General features: G+C 42.6%; 3 protein-coding genes across 4 annotated transcripts in view; 2 read left to right on the top strand and 1 right to left on the bottom strand.

The window, feature by feature from the left end:
- Window positions 1-3751, top strand: part of Trim9 (E3 ubiquitin-protein ligase Trim9) — a 70294-nt gene extending 66543 nt beyond the window's left edge. For both annotated transcript variants that reach the window (XM_017243490.3, XM_017243489.3), the window contains 2 exons: window positions 490-723; window positions 2333-3751. In XM_017243490.3, the coding sequence (XP_017098979.2) occupies window positions 490-723; window positions 2333-2622 (524 nt within the window). In that variant the 3' untranslated portion in view covers window positions 2623-3751. The remainder of the gene's footprint in view (window positions 1-489; window positions 724-2332) is intronic.
- A 2994-nt stretch (window positions 3752-6745) lies between these two features.
- On the bottom strand, window positions 6746-8471 carry LOC108126708 (lipase 1). The gene is made up of 3 exons (XM_017243380.3): window positions 8211-8471; window positions 7484-8155; window positions 6746-7429 (listed from the first exon to the last, which is right to left on the bottom strand). The coding sequence occupies exons 1-3, from the start codon at window positions 8340-8342 to the stop codon at window positions 6827-6829; spliced, it is 1407 nt and encodes a 468-aa protein (XP_017098869.2). The 5' UTR covers window positions 8343-8471; the 3' UTR covers window positions 6746-6826.
- A 9635-nt stretch (window positions 8472-18106) lies between these two features.
- Window positions 18107-21786, top strand: LOC108126989 (uncharacterized). Its single transcript, XM_070276688.1, has 4 exons — window positions 18107-20454; window positions 20516-21055; window positions 21109-21267; window positions 21320-21786. The coding sequence occupies exons 1-4, from the start codon at window positions 18136-18138 to the stop codon at window positions 21692-21694; spliced, it is 3393 nt and encodes a 1130-aa protein (XP_070132789.1). The 5' UTR covers window positions 18107-18135; the 3' UTR covers window positions 21695-21786.
- The last annotated feature ends 596 nt before the right edge of the window (window positions 21787-22382 follow it).

Raw genomic sequence — 22382 nt, 5'->3', positions numbered from 1 at the left:
TTGCCTACTTTGCGGCGCATAACAGCATAAACTGTAAGGAACGGACTAGGGTTCGGACTCTGACTACCGACTCCGATTCTGGATTGCACCGGCCACTTGAGCTTTGACAATGGGGAAAATTGCAACCAGTCTGACTTTGTTTTTCTTTCCACTTTTCACAGTTCCGGAACACTTCAAAAAACACAAAAAAAAAAATAGAGAGCTGAGAAAAATTAAGATGAACTTATGCCCTGGCTTGAACTTTGAACTACAAATTAATCTTGAACCTAGAAAATAATTTCTTAATTATTATTAAATTATAAGTTTCCTTATAACTTCTCATGATAAATCAACTTTATATTCTTGAGTTTGGAAGCACATGGGATAGACTCATCGAAGGGGTTTTTAATCTATCGTTTTATATCTAATTAATTCTTAAGCCCCCTATATTATCAATAGCTTTTTTTGCTAGTGTATTCATTAGTTTCATTCTCGTCTGTTTCATTCTAGTGGCCTGGTTTACGTTTGATCCCGTTTTGAGCGGCGGTGCCGGTTCGGGCTTAATCTTTAGCAAAAACAACGCCACCGTTAGCGTCGAGGGCTGGGAGCACCGGGTGGCCCTCGGCTCGGTTGGATTCTCCCGCGGCATCCACTACTGGGAGTTCACCATCGACAACTACACGGCGGACACGGATCCGGCCTTTGGAGTGGCACGTATCGACGTGGCCCGGAACAAAATGCTCGGTGAGTTAACAACCTGCTACAGTTCGCTCGCTATTGTTAGGTGCCGTCAGTGGGTTACTGGTTGCATTTGAAATTCAATTAAAAATTCAGAGCAGGCGGCACAAAGAGAGCATCAGCAGCACCAGCACTACACCAGCAGGAAAAACCTTTCACACAGAAACTTTGCTCGCAAAAAGAGGGAGACCAGAAGTGGAAAATCTGCACAACAAATAGATTCTGGCGTTGACAAAAGATCCAATACGTATGCGGAAAGTTCACAGCTAATAGATGGAATTTAGGGAGGGTATAGCTAGGGAGGCAGGGTGCCATGGCGCTAAGGGGGGTTACGCTTAAAACTTTGCCATTTTGCCGCCTCGCAATGCGAAGCCAATAAAATCGAGTGGCAAGTGTTGGGGCGGGCCAGAAACTTTTGCCATTTCTTGTTGCGTGAGTGTAGGGTCGAACTTCTGGAGCGGAATGTGAAGAGTTTTCGTTACCAGACTGAAACCGAAACTGAGACAAACACAAACAAAAGACGTAGCGGAGGCGCCTTGAAGTATGCCGCAGTAAATTGATTGAAAATGTGCGTGGTAGTCGTTGTAGTAGGAGGAGTGATTGGACGGTGGATGGGTCTGTGGAGTAGAGTGGGCTTAGAGTGCAGACAAAAGTAATTAAAAGTGCGGCACTTAAACTTTTGTCAAATGCAAAAGTTTATTTGCGGCAGCGCATCGCTTTCCTGGATTTTTCTTTATTTTTTCCTTGTCGCTAAGACGCCGCTGTGTATCTTTTTCACTTACACAATTTATTCCCCAAGCTGCTCACGCGCCATTTAACACGTGCCCGCCAGCCTCGCTGGGTCCTTCTCGCTGCAAACTCAAGTTTTCGAATTAAATTTTCATATGCAAAGCGCCGGCAACAAAATTGGAGAGCAGCACACCACCTCGGAGCAGGTGGTGGCCCCCAGCGACTGACATTGACACTAACAGCTGCAGTTTGCCAAGTTGTTTTACGAGACTAGTGCGTTTCCTGGACGGCGCGGCAGCAGGAGGGTCGGAGGTCACATCCACAAGTCCTTATCCTCCCGCCGGCACCTTGCTTGTTGCTTTTGCATTTGTCAGTTATAATTCCACAGAACTGAAACGACAGACAGGAAAGTGACAAGTCATGGATAGTGGAAGTCAGGGGAGTTATCTTACCAGTTGGAGTTTAAGTTCAAAACTTTAGAGTTTGGAAAGTCAGCAAAATAAAGATAGATATCGTATCAGCTTGCTCTAAAATTTTCATTAAATTCGGTTATCGATTTATAAGTGTAACAGTGGGTGGGAAAATGTCACGCCAATTAATTAATTACATTACATGAAATCATGTTGCGGTAAGGGATTAAATAATCTTTAATCATGTAACAATTAAATGCATTAAATAATTGCTAAAGTTGTTAGCAAACCAGGCCAATAAAATTAATAAAACAAAACGCAAATAGAGAAGTAAATGGTCAGTGAAAATATAATGAGTGATTAAAAAATGTACCAGTCACGATCACGGCTCGATGCACATACATATAGTTTCAAACATTCATTTTAAATCTCAAAACCAACTGATTCTGAATATATTTGTTATTTTCCATCAACAGGCAAGGACGAAAAATCATTTGCCATGTACATCGACCGTCAGAGATCCTGGTTCCAGCACAATTCCATCCATGAGCGACGAGTCGAGGGGGGAATCACCACGGGAAGCACGATTGGTGTACTCCTGGATCTGGAGAGGCATACTCTGAGTTTCCTGGTCAATGAAATGCCACAGGGATCGGTGGCTTTCCGGGACCTCTACGGTGTTTTCTATCCGGCAGTAAGCATCAATAGGGGCGTCACACTGACCATGCACACGGCTCTGGATGCCCCGAAAATGGACTACTTTTAGAGAGTATGGCAGGGTTGGACCGAGGGTAGCTAATTGTGTACATATAGAGCTTGGCATTTGACAGTTATCGGTGTCTATATATAGCATTACCTTAATACGAAGTGTTTACTCAGACATCTTACATATATGTATGTTATGTGTACGTGTAGTTTCGGGCAAGTTCAGCGACATATCTCCACTTAATCGTATCCCTATTCGTAGTACTAGGCACCGTTTGTAAAACGCTGCGCCAAAAACGGAGAACAAATTATTGAAAATAATTGAAAACATTTTCGCAGTAACTTTATGTAAATATAAACACAAATTATCGGCATACTATAATAACAAAAGCTCTGAATGTTTTACATCACAAAAATAAAGCCAAAAATCAAGCACAGTGCAACAAAACAAAACTAAAAATCGCAAACACCAAAAAATAAATCAAATTTCAACGCAAGCGAACGACAAAATAAGGTAAAAATCCAATTAGCCATTAGTGTAGGTAAATATCTGCATTTGTGTCACAACATACGCGAAAGTAAATGTTTATGGTTAATAAAATTAAAACACATTTGTCTGAGGCTAGAATGCAATCAAAACTGGAGTGGTGGGAGAAGTTTTTATTTTAAAGACTGAATACAAATGTTGTTAATAAGACAGTAAATGGAACGCCTCATTTGTGCAAAATGGAAAAATACTTAAAATTCACCAAAATCTTTCCCATAATTACCCAATGTTACTGAAAAACAAAAAATATTTTAGAGCACACAAATGGCAAAAAATCCCAACAAAAAAAAAAAAAAGGAAAAACGAGAGCCAACAATTTCGCTTATAAAATCAAATATGCATCGGAATATTTATAATTAAAGTACCTACCAATTAAGTTCCCTGTAAATATTCATGTATTTTTTAATAAACGTTCGGCTATTCTAGTTTTTCCTATTTAAGGTTTAATAAAATAACATTAAATTCCAATGTATGTACGAAATATTTATACTTTTCAACTTAAGCGTATCTACACGGAAAATCAACAATTAAAGTTAATTACCACGTACTATGCATGTTTAAATATTTATAATTGTAATAATATTGAAATACAAATAAAACAGAGAGCAAAAAATGTAATTGCATAGGCATGAACAAGCACACACGTAAATGAGTTTATTTATTTCAAAAAATTAAAGCTAGACTTGTATGGGGGAATGGATTGAAGTCCACCAAATAAAGGTGCTGCCAAGAGCAATTTTTGATGGCTATATCTTCCCCAATTCTTATCCGATTCTCAAGCGGAGTACCTTAAACGATTTCTGGGTCGATTTCGCACCATTCTGCATCAAAATCCTGAGACAAAATATTTTTCAGATTTTTCGTCCATTTTTCCTGATGGATCCCCTAAAAATGAGGTTTTCCCCTATAGGGGCCACAGTGATGCCTATATCTTCCCCAATTCTTATCCGATTCTCAAGCGGAGTACCTTAAACGATTTCTGGGTCGATTTCGCACCATTCTGCATCAAAATCCTGAGACAAAATATTTTTCATATTTTTTGTCCATTTTTCCTGATGGATCCCTTGAAAATGTGGCTTTCCCCTATATGGCCCACATTGATGGCTATATCTTTCCCAATTCTGATCCGATTCTCAAGCGGAGTACCTTAAACGATTTCTGGGTCGATTTCGCACCATTCTGCATCAAAATCCTGAGACAAAATATTTTTCAGATTTTTCGTCCATTTTTCCTGATGGGTCCCTGAAAATGGGGGTTTTCCCTATAGGGCCCACATTGATGGCTATATCTGCGCCAATTCTCATCCGATTCTTATGCGGAGTACCTTAAACCATTTCTGGGTCGATTTCGCATCATTCTGCATCAAAATCCTGAGACAAAATATTTTTCAGATTTTTCGTCCATTTTTCATGATGGGATCCCTTGAAAATGTGGTTTTCCCCTATAGGGCCCACAGTGATTGCTATATCTTTCCCAATCCTGATCCGATTCTCAAGCGGAGTACCTTAAACAATTTCTGGGTCGATTTCGCACCATTCTGCATCAAAATCCTGAGACAAAATATTTTTCAGATTTTTCGTCCATTTTTCATGATGGATCCCTTAAAAATGAGGTTTTTCGCTATAGGTGCCACGGTGATGGCTATATCTTCCCCAATTCTCATCCGATTCTTAAGCGGAGTACCTTAAACGATTTCTGGATCGATTCTCCACCCTTCTGCATCAAAATCCTTAGAGAAAATATTTTTTAGATATTTTGTCCATTTTTCATGATGGATCCCCTAAAAATGAGGTTTTCCGCTATAGGGGTCACGGTGATGGCTATATCTTCCCCAATTCTTATCCGATTCTCAAGCGGAGTACCTTAAACAATTTCTGGGTCGATTTCGCACCATTCTGCATCAAAATCCTGAGACAAAATATTTTTCAGATTTTTCGTCCATTTTTCATGATGGATCCCTTAAAAATGAGGTTTTTCGCTATAGGTGCCACGGTGATGGCTATATCTTCCCCAATTCTCATCCGATTCTTAAGCGGAGTACCTTAAACGATTTCTGGGTCGATTTTGCACCTATTTGCATCAAAATCCGGAGAAAAAAATATTATTTTAGATTTTTGTCCTTTTTTCTCCCCCCACATCTACAAGGGTATAAAAATGTACTACTATTTGCGTCAATAAATGGAATAGGATACAGATTTATAAAAGGACTTCTAAAGTAAAAATCCCATGTTCGGACAACACAAAATACGTTTTTAAGAAGCAAAGTGACGATAACAAAACATCATCATAATAAAGTTTAAAAAGCTTTTTCAGCTTTAATAGTCCGGCAGCAGTTGGGTCGAAATTTATTTTATATCCTAATAATAGTTTCTCCCAAAACTTTTTAATTAGTATTTTTGCATAGTGCTCCGTGGCCCGATAAACGCTTCTATTTTTATACATCAACTTCACTTTCCCCGCTTTTCGCGCTTTCCACGCTTTTCACTGTGAGACGCACTAATGGAAAAGCCTCACGCAACCAGGAGTTCACTGTGCCAATTCCTGGGCGGGATTCCTGTGTTTGTTTTGCAGTTTAGCTTTTTTGTTTTGTATTTTTGTTGGCGACAGCATTTGAAGCGGGAAATGTGTCACCGACAATGCGAATTCTGTTGTGTTGTTTTGGCATTCATTCAGACATTCGTACCCCAAACACCCACCCAGTAGTCACTTTCACAAATTACACACTTAACTTTAGCGTCAAGTTTGCTTAGAAAGCAGCATGTGTCAACTGCAAGAGTCGGCATTTTGTTGGGATTTATGTTTGGGGCGAGTGTTTGTGGGGTTTAGCCTCCATTGTTTGCGGTGTTTGACAAAAGCTTTTGCTCTGAGCAAAAATTTTAATGAGCAGAGCGCGGTGAAGGCGCAGAAAAAACCGCCAAAAGAAACTATTGTTTAGATATACATTTTTATGGCAGTTGTATGGCAGTTGCGGGAAACGCATCAAAGTGCAATTTTTATATCCGGGTTGCAGTTGCGCAACTGACAAGGAAAGGCGCTTAGCTGCCACACCCTCGCTGTCTGGCAGCCAGCCAGCCATCTAGCCAGCCTGCCACTTCCGCATCCGCATCCGTCGACAGGAGACGAGAAACGAGAGACAAGCGACAGGACACAGGACTTGCAGCAGCTGCTCCATCGTCGCCTGCTTCATAAATCATAAAAAAAACTTTCACCGCACGTCGCCGAACAAGAAACACTCCCGACCAGCCACCATCGTCCTCGTCACCCCGCCATCACATTTTGGCCTCGCCGCCCCTGGAAACTTGGCCCACAAACTAACCAACAGCTGCTAAGTGTTGAGTAAATGTTTTCGCGCCTCGTTGCGTTGCAGAATTCCCAAAACGTTTCCAGTTGTTGGTATTAGAGCAGCTATGCGGCGGATGTGGCACGTGATTGCTGCTGTTCTTTTCTGCTGCTCAAAAAACCTCGCACACTCTCAAAAAATTGACGGAAAGTGTAAAAATTTTAAGGATATTGCAAGGAAAAACTATAGATTTAAAAAGTTGGAACACATATGAATAAATTAAATTTTACTTAACTAACTTATACTTGAGTATTTTAAAATGAATTATTTTGTCAATGGCCTCGAAAAAATGTAATCGATGTTTATCACTTTCAACAGCAGAACATTTAATGAACCAACACACCAATTATTTTAAAAACAGTGACTTAGTCGTTTCGTTTACTCTTCCACAGGGGAATAGGTAGTTTCGTACAAGGATTCCTTTGCTTCTTCATGGTCTCCTTCATCAGTCGCCTGAACATCATCCTTTTCTTCTACAACTCCGGGTCTCTGAGTGGTTTCCTCAGAAGTAATAGTAGTTGAGGTTTCAAGTACTAACTCTGTAGTACCCTCTTCTTCCTCCATCTCTGGAGGTGCATTCGTTTTGTTCTGATTGGCACCTCCGTGAGATTCCCAATACTGCATTAGTTTCAGCATCCTGGGCTGGATCGTCCGTCTGGCACTAACGCCCCAAATCATGTCCATGTGATTCCACTTTTTAAACAAGTGGTTTTCCACCACATTGGGCAGCACCTTGGCCAACCGCTTTACATCCTCCACTGCCGCAAAGTAGTCGTTACTTCCATAGAACAGGGCCACTGGAGCAGTGATCTTCTCCAGACGATAATCAGGTGGCGAGGAGCGTCCATATATCCGCTGGTTTTCCTTGGGATCGTAGTCATATTGGCAGAAACGATCGGAGGATTGCAGTTGGATATAGTGCTGGGGCTGCTTGGCATTGCAGCCACCTGGTAGATGACCCAAAACCACTGGAAACATGGTCTGAAAAAATGTAAAAATATTTAAATATTTTTTAAATTTATGAAATCTACTTACCATATTCAATTCCTCTCGATTCTTGCCCACAAGCTGCCAGTAGAAGCGAAGACAGGTTTTCATCATTCCTGCAGAGGTAAGGCATTGATTGAAAAATATATAGCTGTGTGGAAACAGCTCGTAGGAGCCTCCTAAAACATTGATCCCCATGCGACCGATGCTTATGAGCGGTGCTTTCATGTTTCCCATAAAGGCAACCGGAGCCAGGGCATTCATGATGTGAATCTTGGCATTATACTCCGGTCTGCTGGAGGTCATCACGAAAAATGAGGTGGTGCCCTGGGAGTGGCCAAAGTAGCTCAACTTTTGATAGCCCGTTTTCTCCAGAATACCATCGATCATGGCCGGGAGATCATACATCCCGATTTCGTGCCAGGAAAAGCTCCAGAAAGCCCGGTCCGTATTTGGATTGAGTTTGACATGACCTCGAGAATATCGGTTGCCCCGGGCATTGCCCATCCAGACGTCGTAGCCATTTTCGTAGAGGTAGTAGGCCAGACCGCTGTGCGGTCCCATTGAGATCCAGGTGGAGGAGGTGTCCTCCAGTCCGTGGATCAAAAGCACAGGCTTGGCACCTGGCCGCGGAATTCGATGAAGCGTCAATACATATTTGTCCTCGGTGGTGACTTGATGGGACTCCCCAGGATATTTGTACTTTGTCAAGAGTTGCAACTATATATTGCAAAACCATTAGTAAGATGATTGTCTTGAGAGATTTTATACCAACAGTGGTCAGATGGGCATCTTCCAGGACACTCGCAGGGTAGTTATCCTCCGCATATCCACCTAGAACTCCAATCCGTATGCACTCGCCCATAAATATCCAGAGAAGCGTAAAAAATCCGATCGCGTGGGACATGGCGCTCGATCCGTGACTAAATCCGACTCAATCCCAACTCACTGGCTACTAAAGAGCAGTAATAATATTTATTTGTTGTGCTTTCCGCTTTGGTGCTGCTTATCGGTTATATCATGGCCAGCTCATTTCCAGTTGTACCTATATTTTGAAAACAAATGGGTATTATAACTCTCTCAAATTAGAGGAAATAGAGTTAGCTTTTAGCAGGGTCAAAGTTCAGCGTTAATAGCTTCGGAAGTGCAAACATTTAATGTGCAGACCAAATCACTTGGAACGACTAGACGAGATATCTATATTACCAAACTTAATTGGCGGATCAATACATACTGATTCACAGATCCCTTCATTTGAGGAAAGGTATTATTTAATTAAAAGTAAAATGTTATAGAAATAAATGCAAATAAAATTATCAATGAGATTTTAAATACAAGTTTTTGTTTTGACCAGTCACTGTGAGTCACTGACTGTGATCCCCCACTCTATTAAGTTCAAAGCCCTTGATCCATTTGGAAAATCTGAAAAAAACCTCCATTGAATACTGAGAGGGAAATCAAAGCGTATTCCTTTTAATCAGATTTGCCTGACCACTTCCGAAAGTGTGTAGTCCTAGAAATGTTTGGCCGGCTTAATTGGAAAATTTAATTTTTAATCCGGTTGTGGAGTGGACCGTGTCCACTCGGCAAACATTTGAATCGGCCCTTTCATTGCCTACGTCATCGCTTTCTTTTTTCGCAATTGATTGGCAAAAATTGATTTCAGCTTCTGCATAAAATATTTGCCGCTCCTTTATTTGCAGCAACTGCTGTCACTGGCGACGACTGACAGGCTGACAAAGCGACGAGGACGAGGACGCGGACATGGATACGGATGAGGATGCGGACACGGACGCAGGCGGAGCGGAATGGCATCGCACCGAATCCTTCCTTGCCATTCGGGGTCTGGGTCCGGATTTCGATTCCGGGCACTCCGGCACCGATGCCAACATAGGCCTGATGTGCTGCCCAACGTTTCGACATTTGACAAATAACTTAATTCGGCGTTGTCACCACATGTTGGCAATTCCAAGGGCTGTCATGGGGGTTCAGGGGGCTCGATTGGGGACTGCGGGAGCCTTGGCAGCTTGACGGCCCCTGGCATGTGGGCGGAGGGAACAGAGCCTGCCAGTAGGGCTGTGGCTCTGCACAAGTCAGTTGGCAGAATGTCGGAGTTGAAACCTTGGTTTCATGCTCAATAGGCGTGAATTTCAAGGGGCCAGTGCCTTGGGGCTGCCATTAAAATTAAGGTGGGAAAATGTGTCAATTTATCAATGTAACACCAAAATCCCAAGGCTCTCTCGAAACGAGGTGGCCCAACAATATGTTACATCAATGATTAAAGCGTGATTAAAGAATTTTTAACATTTTTAAAATTCTTGTAAACAAAGTATTTATAAATATAGAATTAATTTCAGTTAGAAATCATTGCCCTTTTGACCTACTTCAGACAGTCAACAAATTTAGCTGTCAGCCAAGTTACCCAATTTCCTGGTCTTACCTTAACTGGCGGACCAACTTGGCCGGCGGTTCCTTGAAGTCCCGACGCGTGCCCCAGCAATTAGCCATTTGACTGGCCTCCTTCATTGACTTTCGGGCCATTATGGTGCCAACTGCCAATCACACGACAATCAAGCGGCCAGAAGAGTGTTGCAACTTGCAGTGAAACCAGCGGCATTACAGGCCATAAACCCGCTTGGACAACAATGAAAACGAGACCAATCAATTGGCCAGGAACTGGATAGCCCTTAGTGGGAGCTGTGTTGAGACAATGGGAGCAGAGCTCTTAGCCTTAAATGCCTAGAGCTAGTTGGTTGTCTACACTGTTCAAATAGAATCAGTAGCAAGTATAGAAAAATATATATTTAATTTAGTAAGCTATTAGGTAATTAATGGCTTCTTCTTTTTTGAAAAAGACCTGTTTTTATAATTTTTTCTTGTCAGTTTGAAATTGCTCCCATTTTAGTAGACCATGTTCTGAAGTGTATCTAGGCACGAAGCTCGTTAGCAGCAGCATCTGGACTGGAGAAGATTATGATCAGCATTGTTCGCTTTTCGTGGCCTCACATTAGTTGCAGCAGTTGCTCAACTCCAGCTCCCTCTAAAAGCTCACCTTCTTTATCACGCGCCCCCCTTATTTTTATGTTCGCCACGCACGTGACTTTTAATCACGCGCGCATAAAATTTCATGTGAAGCCTTTGTCTTTCGGCCGAAAGGAGTTGGCTCCTTACGAGTTTTTGGCTCATTATGGCGCCAGGGGGAGAAAAAAAAGTGCGTGAAGCCTAAGTGAAAAAGTGGCTAGAGCGATTGAAGGTCAGTCCTGGTAACTTTACGGCTTGGGTGAAACCTTTGGAGCCAAGCCAGGCCAGGACTCCATTCTTTTGGCAAGTCAAAGGAGCAACTTGCAATTCACTCAGGGTGGGGGTGGTCCCAGAGTCCTGGGGGTCGGGGGTCAAGTGTGGGCCAGACAAGTTGGACGGGGCCTGCCGCCATATTGCAGTCTCTATTCTAACGCCTTCTGGTTGCTGCCAGACTGGACTCGAAGCCAATTACAATTCGTTTTTTAGCTGTCAGCCCCACTCAACTGCCCCCAGGCCACGCCTACTTGCAGTGGCAGAGTGTGACGGGGTGTGGAAGGTCCGCCCCCACTTTGTCTGCGTTTTGTAATTACTTTTGTGCACGTGCCACAGTACATGGATCTGGATCTGCCTTTGAATTTATTTCGGCAAAGCGACAAGTTCAGGGTCAGAGTCTGTGAATCTCTGCCAGATTCAGGAATAAAACATTTAAATTTTCAACAAAAAAAAGAGCCATTTGAACGGAAAACGATTTAAATACATTAAAGAAATTAAAGTAAATCAGACCACCTAGAAAAAAAATGCAATTTTTTTTGCAAATATAAACAATAAGAAAAAAATGTTGGCTCTCCAGACTCATAAAAACACTTTAAAATAAACAGCAAAATATGTGATGGCAATTATGAAACAAACAAATTATAATTTAAAGAAAAACTATGAACCTGATGTTCAAGTTAATTAATTTTAATATTTACTGGCATTTAAAGTTGATTTAACTAGCGGGCTCAATGGGTGATCGGGGCCATAAATTTTCCCCCAATCGCCACTGAATCGTGTCGACTGCTTGTTAATTTCCGTCGATAAAAAAATATGATGCTCTCTTTCCATTAATTACGTAATTATTTGTGTATTGTCACAGGCGCATGGAACTGGAGAATCCTGGCGCATCCTTGCGGCGGCCCATCAATAAAATGAACGAGTGATAAAGGATTACAGCTGACAGCGACAATGGTCCCCGAATTGATTAATTTATGGAAAACGAGAAGACTTTCCGATTGGGTGGCAAGGCAGGCGTGAAAACTCAATTTTTCACACTATCTAGCCCGATTGGGGAATGAAATCCGAGCCATTGAGTTTTAATTTCACACAAACCAAGAATGAAAAACTTTCCTGCTGATGTGTGTCAGTTTTGATCCTTATAAGAGATGCATCGTTATTTAATTTAATACGAATCGTAATTTGCAGCCATAAATTAATTGAATTAAGTCCATTTAATGAAAACTTGTTTTACTGACTAATTGCACACTGAGGAGAAGGAGCGGCTGACAGCAATTGATTTGCCTTTGATTTCTTGGGGGAAAGCGAAAAGTTGACTTTAAGTTTCAGAAAAATTAAGGAGTCTCAGTCCCTCGGAAATTTTTGTACATACTCCTTGAGATATTTACACTCCTTGTCGTCCTTTGGCAGCCAAACACATTAAGTTGTCCCCTAGGAAAATCCCTTGAACATAAACCAGAAATCTTTTAATTTACCCCCATGACATGGCCATTAAGAAAGCTTCGCTATCAATAACTGACAAGGCTCCATGCTGGCAGCGACTGGGTAGGAGGGCGAAACAAAAATAAATATAATGTGCTGTAGTCCTTTTCATTACGATAATGAAATATTTCGAGAGCAGTTTATGTGGATTACTTACTTAAATGTGAGAGCGGCATGCAAAAAGCGGGCTCCACGGTCCGGACAGCCGTGAAAACACGGCGTAAATGGGAAACGGGAAAATGGGAAAAGGCTCTGAAAAAGGACATGCGTGCAAATATAATCGGCGAGGAAAAAGCCGCAACTATAACACGAGCTGTAACTTTGAGCACGCCAAGGCAAGGGCATAATTATGGCATTATCACACAAACACATGCAGACCTTCGCCCACTTCCACCCACTCATATGACCACCAACCCGTGGAAAACTAACGATAATCAATTGAGAACTGTTTATAATGAAGTGGCGTCGCAAAAGGGTTCGCCATCGCAGCGCTAAGCTCTACACTGGAAAGATTAGTTTAAGTATTTTTTGTCTTACTAATTATTTAAAAGAAACTTTAATAAGAGATCCTAAACACACCTTAATAAAATATTAAAGAACTACAAAAACAGAAAACCAAGATCATTACTTTTACTATCAGTGTACTTCTCGCATTACTGTGAGTAGCCAGGCGCTAAGCACTTCATTTCTCTTGTTCCGCTCTTGGAGGTCCTTCCCCGCCGAGTGTCGAGGGGCGTGGCAGGCGAAAACGCCTAGCCAGCAATCTACTGATGGCGTGCCAGGCGGCCTAACGCGCATTGACCGCCCCCGCATTGGCCCCACCACCACCCCATGCCCCGCGAACAAACCACCGGCAATGTGCTAAGTATACGTTGGCCAGTGAGATAAACATGGCCAGCACACACGCACAGCACAGTCCAGAAAGCCGCAGACCACGGACCCTGTATTATGCGAGAGTGTCTCACTCATGACAACGTCCATCATAATTCATTGGGTATTGAGCCGGGTCCTGGGAATGGAGTGGTTTCGGGGCCCTTAACTGCATTGTAATAAAATTAGCATACACAAGACAAAGTTGCCAGTCGCGTATTCAGCGATAATTGAGTTTACAATTGGGTAAGCAGAGAGGCATGCATTGAAAAAAATGTATATAAACAGCATAGCTAATATGACTTTCTTATTTAGGTTTATAGAGGACTAGACATTTTCCTCTGTGCACATTGAAGCTCTTTAAAAAGAGGCAAAGCATTGAAATGCAAATGCAGTCAGTCAGTCAGTCAGCCAGACAGGAAACGGGGCACAGCTTCGTCGGCTCAGCTGGGTTAAATACGACCCAGGGTAACCCGCGATGACACCGCCACCGCTACTGCCACCACCGCCAAAACAAAAGCGCTCACCGCCGGCTATGATGAGATCCACACCGGCAGGAACCTCGAACCTGGACTTGAATAGCTAAAGCCAGGAGCCGCAGAAATGGCAACCTATTTCCCAACATCTAATTTATGCCAAGAGCAATCGCAACTCGCAACTGCCGAGAGAGTCAAATGCCAATGCCGCCTTATAAACGACCTGAACTTTGCGCTTTGGCCAGAAGTTCAGAGGGCAATAAACTGCTCCGGTTGTTTTCACAAATGAGCCCAGCGGAAGTTTTATCCTGTTTAAAGTGGGGTATGGTTCTTATGGGAAAGCATTTTGAATGAATACTCTAATTACAATCAAGCTACAATTCGACTGAAATGGCTCTAAATTTAAAACCTTAAAGCCATTTATTTCAGTTATTTTCACAATCGTCTTTACCATTATCTGATCTCTTTTTGGTACGACTCGTTGCAGGCCCCACTGGCCTCTCCAAAATCAACATTCAAAGCGTTTTGTCGACTGTTTTGGACAAAGCGTTTGTTAGAGCGACTCCACCGCCTCTGTCCGCCCTCCAGGAAAATGAAACCCCTTGGCAAGTGTCACTTAAAGGCATATCGTTTGTTTTTTCTTTGCCGAGTTCTTTTTACCGAAACTGCAATTCGAGCAATGCAGCCAGCAACTTCTTTTTTTCTGCCAGCCAGTTTCAAAACACTTTTCTTTCTTTCATTTCGGTTCTCGGCCCCTCCCAGTGCTTTCAATTTGTGTGTACATAAATTTCGAAATGGACTTCTCGTGTTGGGGCCCCCAAACAGCAGGACGAAAAAAAAATAAAGATTGGGGACAAAAAAAACCAACAAACAGAAAATAAAAATGGAGTGGAGCCGCGGAGAAAGCTGGAAAGAAAGAAATGGCGTGCGGAAGCAAGTGGCCACTGCAGTCAGGGCCAAGCGGCAACGGGAGATAGTGTTGCACGAGGCATGAGGCATGAGGACATCGAGGAGGCAACTGCATAAATAACGCAACAAAGGCCCCTGGACAAACGCCAATCGAAAGCCAACAAAAATTTACGAGTTTTGTCACGAAAATTCCCGCGCACAAAATTCGAAGTGCATAAATTGTGCCAAGGAATTTGAATATATTTGAAAATGTTCGGATAACCTTAAATTCGAATAATGTGGGCCAAATTCTTGGTAGTCACTCGAGCTGTACACCTTAAAGAGCTTTACAACTACCAGGTGTGAAAATTCAAAATTCACTGTGACACGACCACCATAATCCATAATATAGATTTAATCAGCTTAAATAATTCCATTATCCACAGTTAAAAGCTAACTATTTAAAGGAGTTTTGTTAAGCTTCAAGCTTAATAAAATATTGTGATCTAAACCCAGTGCATCAGCGAAATGAAGTCTGTCTCTTCCACGGCGTTACTACTGATCTTGGTGATCCTCGGAGTTCTGACTGGCCAATCCACTGCTTGTTTCATTCTAAAATCGCTGGCGGTTGGTTTTCAAGCCGCATTTAATGCCGTTATTCAGCAGATGAGCCCATGTATGGGCGGTGGGATGGGCGGTAACATGGGGGGTAACATGGGGGGTAACAATGGCGGTAACATGGGCCCATGTATGGGCGGTGGTACGGGAGGTGGCATAGGCGGTTCCATTGGCGGTGGCTTTTGCTTCGGCGCGGCCTGTGGATAAGGATATAAACAATGTAATTAAAATTATAAAATAAATAAATATATTTTTAATTCTGAAAATCAAAGCAAATTTAAATCAATCTATACAATTTTTTCTATAGCACAATATATCACAAATGATGTCTATTAAGTTGGTAAGAAATAAATTTAAAAAAAGTTTATCCTCGTAAATTCTTATCATAAACTATGTAAATAATTAGTGTAAAATCGAACTTAACTGTGAACTTAAATTGTAAGCTTTGGTACTATGGTAAACTATAAATATTTATAAATGCTAAAACATTTTAAATGTTAGCGTTGAGTTCGGACAATGTGGGCCAAATTCTTGGAAGTCGCTCGAGCTGGACAACTTAAAGGGAGAACCTTTTCTTTGATTGTGCGGCGATTTCTCTGGCCAATGGAGCATGAAATTACAGAGGGGTGTGCCACTACCAGAGGGTGAGTGTGGGAAAATGCAAAATACTCCCATACCAAGACATCTAATGCACTTGAAGAAACAAACTACTACAAGATCATGAGGAAGTTGCTAAATGGTTTACTTAATTATATTATATACAGTTAATGTTACGTGTTTAAAGGGGTTTTGCAAAGGTTCAATTTTAATTTAGGTTTGTAACTTGTAACCAAGTTCATATGCAAAATAAAGACGCTACCTTTAACTGGTTTTCTACTGGTTTTGGTGATCCTCATGGATCTGACTGGCCTATCAAGTGCCTATCTTATGGTTATGACCGGCGTAGGTTCATGTATGGCTTGCAAATAATTCCTTTGGTAATAATATAAAAAAAAAAGTCTTCCAATCAATAAGTAATAGGTGAACAAAATATTATATTATAAACATGAAATTTCTAAAAGAAAACTAAACTAACCTCATCCTCTTTAGAGAGATTACATTGATGATCCTGTATTATTTCCATGCATTCCTTTCTTAAATAAATAATATGCTTAGTTACGCTTAAAATAATAAAAGCTTTTCTTCAAAAATACAGCGAATATAAATCAAATGTTTAAGTCAGAGTAGGGTTTCAATATATGTATACTTAAACTTAGCATCAGAACCTAGATCTCTTAGATACTTCATACTTACAGATACGATATCCATACTCTGTCGAAGTACACAACACCTTAACCAAGTTCTTAAACAATACTGGATACAATGTATACGAATTAACATTAAAAAAATTACTAAACTCTAAAAACTTATGAATATTTATCAAATGTTTTTTGTAGTGTGTTTAAGACTACATGCCACTTCAGACTATAAAGTGTTCTGGTTCAATGGTAAAGGGTCTCGTATGGATGTAAGTTCAGGGGCAGAAAGTCACACCACTTTGACTTGGAAACCGGAAAGGACCCATCGGCCTGTTACAATAGGAGCGCTACGAAACCCTATACAATGTAGTAAAAAGTAATAAAATAAAATGAATTCGAAACGTCGATCTGAACGATTTCAGGGCTCAATTAGTAATTGAAAAAAAGCTGAATGGAATCAAAGACCGAAAGATATTCGAACTGCAGAACGAAAGTGTGAAATCGCTCGTTAACATTCCACATGAACGTTAAGTGTCGGTCGGCCCAACCTGAATCCCCTAGCCTCCAACGACATATGCTCAAATGGCTGCGAGCTCCAGTGTCATCATTACCATGACTGGGATCACGATTACTGTCATCGTCGTGTCATCACAGATACACAAGCCAGTCAGAGCACGGCACGGCGCGGCGCGGCCCGGCACACACGGGCGGACTTAGCCAACGTCTTTATGGGTTTTGGCACTGAGATGATAAGGAAAGTTTTTGCCTCTGCCGGGGCTTATGTCCATGCTGGAAACATATGGCATATTGCCAGGCGAAACATTTAATGGTCTGCAAAATGGCCGGGGCCAGGACATTAAAAGTTGCTTAACCTTCATTAGGAGCCCGATTCCGATTGCTATTCGTAGTCCGACTGTCACTGGTATGAAATTTAATATGTGTCAAGCGCTGTCGGTGGAGCTTAATGTTCCATTTGTGCAGGACCCGGCTGCATCCTAATGATATGCTTGAAAAAATTACAAATCACCGCAACTTGGCAAACAAAGGCGACGCCGGCGCGAAACTTTAATCAGCCAACTTGTGGAATGAGCTGGGTGGGGACAGAGTAGGCAGTCAAACTCAATTTCCAGCTTGTTTCACGCGACGACGAGCAGGACCAGGAACAGGACTAGGACTAAGGACAAGGCTAGAGCCAGGGCCAGGACCAGGACCAATCCGATCCTACCGAGGCGTTAATGCGGCGACATGGCATTATCCATGTTCCTTTCCCCGCCTCGAAGTGCGGCTGCACTCGCCTTGGGTATTTTGATAATCAAATTTGCGCAAATAAGCGAGTGGGTTGACTCTACCAACACCACCGGAACAAGGACAAAATAAGGACCAAGGATAATAAGGGTTGTGCTGCGGCGCCAGGCATATACAAGCTGATACGAAAAAGCATTTTTCTTACTTCTCATTTGGTCTGACTTTAATAAGTATTTGTATAATCTTGACTATGTAATCCTTACTCTTTTGGTTGAAAAATACAAATTGTGTTTTAGACTAATTTTAGAAACTTTCCTACAAGGAAACATAAGGTTTTTTTTCTATGTGAAATTGTGATTATTATATTTTAAAAGGTTTAATTAAAAAGCATGAAATATTCATCTTTCCGATGAAATATAAGTAACGTTGGTATCTTATTTAACCTTTAAACATGTTTCGCTTTTTGACGCTTTGTTATTAGATTATCTATGATGATTAGAGTATCCATGAAAATTAAAATGTTTCGCCCTTTAAAAGGGAAAAGTATAAAAGAAACTAGTTGGTATGGACATTTAAGTCGTTTGCCACTATGACGCATACCATTTCAATCTCAGCACTATTTGTGCTCCTGGTGATAGGATCAGCCGTACCAAGCAAATCCAGTCCAGAATCTGAATCCCAATCGCAAGCCAATATCCAAAATGGAAATGCAGGTACAGAAAACCAAAAAGTTTCTCCGTCCAAATCAATTCCGTCAGTCAAGCTTCAAAGAGAGTCTCCGGAATTGCAACAACTGGCAAAGCAAAATGATGAAGAAGCAAGATTAGTTAACTTAGCAATTGAACAAGTGAAAGCTTTGGCTAAGATTCAATATTTGGGAGAATTACAACATAGGGCGAAAAATACGATTCGGAGTCAGCGTAAACTATTACTGGAATACAAAGCATCGGTAGTACGAAAGGTTGCAAAAGAAGCTAAGGCTAAGGTGGTATGTAAAAGATTGAGGGAAGCTCGGGTTCGAGCAGAAACTGAGGCACAAAATCAGGACAACTATGTGAAAGGATTAAATACTGAAGTTAAATTGTTAAGTGCAGCCATGAATGAAGCTAAAGCACTGGTTGAGGCTCATCAACAGGCTTTGCAACAGGGATCGGCTAATAATTCGACTCGAAAAACCGCTGATGCTCAATCTCAGTTTTTAAGTCGGATTCTGGCTAAAGCGCGTGCTCAATATTTGAGCGAAGTTGTTGATAAAGCTCATGCTGAGAATGAAAGAAGGTATATTGTAGAGGGTCTAGGTCAGGTTCAAAAGCAAGCTCAAACACAGGTTATGACACAGGCTCAAGTTCAAGCACAGGCACAGGCTCAAGCTCAGGTTCAGGCACAGGCTCAAACACAGGCTAAGGCACAGACTCAAGCACAGGCTCAAGCACAGGCTCAAACACAGGCCCAGGCACAGACTCAAGCACAGGCTCAAGCTCAGGCACAGGCTCAAGCTCAAGCACAGGCTCAGGCTCAGGCGCAGGCTCAAGCACAGGCTCAGGCACAGACTCAAGCACAGGCTCAAGCTCAGGCTCAAGCTCAGGCACAGGCTCAAGCTCAAGCACAGGCTCAAGCTCAGGCGCAGGCTCAAGCACAGGCTCAGGCTCAAGCACAGGCACAAGCTCAAACACAGGCTCAGGCACAGGCTCAAGCTCAAGCACAGGCTCAAGCTCAAGGTCAAGCTCAAGCACAGGCTCAGGCACAGGCTCAAACACAGGCTCAGGCACAGGCTCAAGCACAAGCTCAAGCTCACGCTCAGGCACAGGCTCAAGCTCAAGCACAGGCTCAAGCTCAAGCACAGGCTCAGGCTCAGGCACAGGCTCAAGCTCAAGCACAGACTCAAGCTCAAGCACAGGCTCAAACACAGGCTCAGGCACAGACTCAAGCACAGGCTCAAGCTCAGGCTCAAGCTCAGGCACAGGCTCAGGCTCAAGCACAGGCTCAAGCTCAGGCTCAGGCGCAGGCTCAAGCTCAGACACAGGCTCAAGCTCAGGCACAGGCTCAAGCTCAGGCACAGGCTCAAGCTCAGGCACAGGCTCAAGCTCAAGCACAGGCTCAAGCTCAGGCGCAGGCTCAAGCTCAGGCTCAGGCGCAGGCTCAAGCACAGGCTCAAGCTCAGGCTCAAGCTCAGGCTCAGGCTCAAACACAGGCTCAGGCACAGGCTCAAGCACAGGCTCAAGCTCAGGCACAGGCTCAAGCTCAGGCACAGGCTCAAGCTCAAGCACAGGCTCAAGCTCAGGCTCAGGCGCAGGCTCAAGCTCAGACACAGGCTCAAGCGCAGGCTCAAGCACAGGCTCAAGCTCAAGCACAGGCTCAAGCACAGGCTCAAGCTCTGGCACAAGGACAAGCTCAGGCACAGGCTCAAGCACAGACTCAGGCACAGGCTCAAGCACAGGCTCAAGCTCAGGCACAGGCTCAAGCACAGGCTCAAGCTCAGGCTCAGGCACAGGCTCAAACACAGGCTCAGGCACAAGCTCAAGCTCAAGCACAGGCTCAAGCTCAGGCACAGGCTCAAGCTCAGGCTCAAGCTCAGGCTCAGGCTCAGGCTCAGGCTCAAGCGCAGGCTCAAGCTCAAGCTCAGGCACAGGCTCAAACACAGGCTCAGGCACAAGCTCAAGCTCAGGCACTGGCTCAAGCACAGGCTCAAGCACAGGCTCAAGCTCAGGCTCAAGCACAGGCTCAAGCTCAGACTCAGGCACAGGCACTGGCTGACAATCAGGAAGACTCTATGTCAATTAATCTCTCAGCCTATCGAACGAGTTTCTTGGGATTAAAAGAAGACCGACCTTCCGATTGCGGTCGGTGCGCTAATCCGCCACCATTCTTTTCCAAAACTGACATCGAAATAGATGCTAAGTTAAAAACGGTAAGAGGAAACTAATTTACTTGTTTATCAATATACTAAAAAAAATAAATTTTATCGAAAGTCTGAGTTGATCCAGAGGTATGGCTACCCTGCACAGACCCATGTTGTTACAACTGGTGACAGATACAAGCTCAGCCTCCATCGCATTCCTCGGCCAGGGGCCCAGCCCATTATCCTCGTTCACGGTCTTATGTCTAGTTCCTCTTCCTGGGTACAAATGGGTCCTTCGTCTGGTCTAGCCTACATCCTTTTCCGGAAGGGTTACGACGTCTGGTTGCTAAATACTAGAGGCAACCTCTATTCTCGGGAGCACGAAAATGCTCAAATAGGCGATCGGGAATACTGGGACTTTTCATTCCACGAGATCGGCATTTACGATATCCCTGCAACCATCGATTACATTATTCTCAATACGAATATGCCACAAGTCCAGTACATTGGCCACTCCCAAGGCTCAACTGCGTTCTTCGTGATGGGCAGCGAACTGCCCCATTATATGGCCAAGATAAAGATCATGCAGGCTCTGTCTCCAACAGTTTACATGGAGGGAAACAGAAGTCCTGTTTTAAAGTTCCTGGGCTTCTTTAAAGGAGGCGCATCGGTGAGTCCTTAGACTTTAACATGAAAGCTCATTTTTTACACATTATCTTCCAGATGCTGTTGAATCTTTTAGGTGGCCATGCGATCTCCCGGAAAACTGAGCTCATCAAACGTTTCCACAAATACATTTGCTCCGCATCGATAATAACCAGTAAAATTTGTGCCATCTTCGATTTTATTGTCTGCGGCTTCGGCTGGAAGAGTTTCAATCAGGTAGAGTACTCTTTGACTTTTTGAGTAGCGTAAATCCAATTGATCTTTTCAGACCCTCACCCCCATCGTTGACGGCCACGCCTCGCAGGGTGCCGCTGCCAAGCAGGTCCTCCACTATGGTCAGATGCACGGAAGCGCTTACTTCCAGCGCTACGACTTCGGCCTTCTGATAAATCGCATACGCTACCAGCAGATTCGACCTCCACAGTACAATATCTCGGCGGTGAACTGCAAGGTAGTGCTTCATCATGGTGATAGTGACTGGATGAGCTCTGGATCAGATGTGCAGAGGCTGCAGCAGCTGCTGCCCAACGTCATTGAGACCAGAAAGGTGCCTTTTGCAGCCTTCACCCACTTTGACTTCACCCTCTCAAAGGATATCCGAACATTGGTCTACGACAGTGTTGTCAACTCCTGCGCGAAATAAGGCTCGAATAAGGGTCTTTGGTCGAATCTAAAAACTATTCTGTAAAGTTTTTATAAAAATCTATTCAATAAATTAAATTCAATTTAAATAAATATTTTATTTTTCTTAAAAGAAAATCCTGCAAGTTTGTGGCTCATTAAATCTTTGGTTTCTAGTTTAGTTTATACAACTAATGGGTTCATATATTACAATCTCATGATCTTTGAGAAGTAATATGTAACTATGGCATGGCTAAATAATATAATATGTTTAAATATTATAGTAAAAATACGGTTATAGGGGATATATGGTTACAAATTGTAACAGTTTAGCATCAATTTATATAACTGAATATCTGTGGCATATAACATTCAGTTTAGTGACCAACGTGGCATATAGAATATTATTATATAATATTGATCATTGGGGGCTAGCTTTTAAATTCAAAATAAATGATTGATCTATTGCCCTAGGATGCTCATCTTTATAGCCACAGTCCTAAAATCCTGAATATAAAAAGGACAAACAGAAGAAATAGATGGAAAGGTTTTCTCAAGGTTGCCCGATCCCATATAACCTTTTCTGGCCTCTCCGCTAATGATGCAACCTTGGAATGTTAATCTCATTATATTCTCTTTGAAATCTTATTCGAAGCGTGTGTTTTTTAATTTCTCGTATATTAAAGTTTGAGCCTATAAAAGAAAATGAT

The sequence above is a fragment of the Drosophila bipectinata genome, chromosome 2L, assembly GCF_030179905.1.
Source record: "Drosophila bipectinata strain 14024-0381.07 chromosome 2L, DbipHiC1v2, whole genome shotgun sequence".
Taxonomy (NCBI): domain Eukaryota; kingdom Metazoa; phylum Arthropoda; class Insecta; order Diptera; family Drosophilidae; genus Drosophila; species Drosophila bipectinata.
This window is presented reverse-complemented; position numbering and strand designations above follow the sequence as displayed.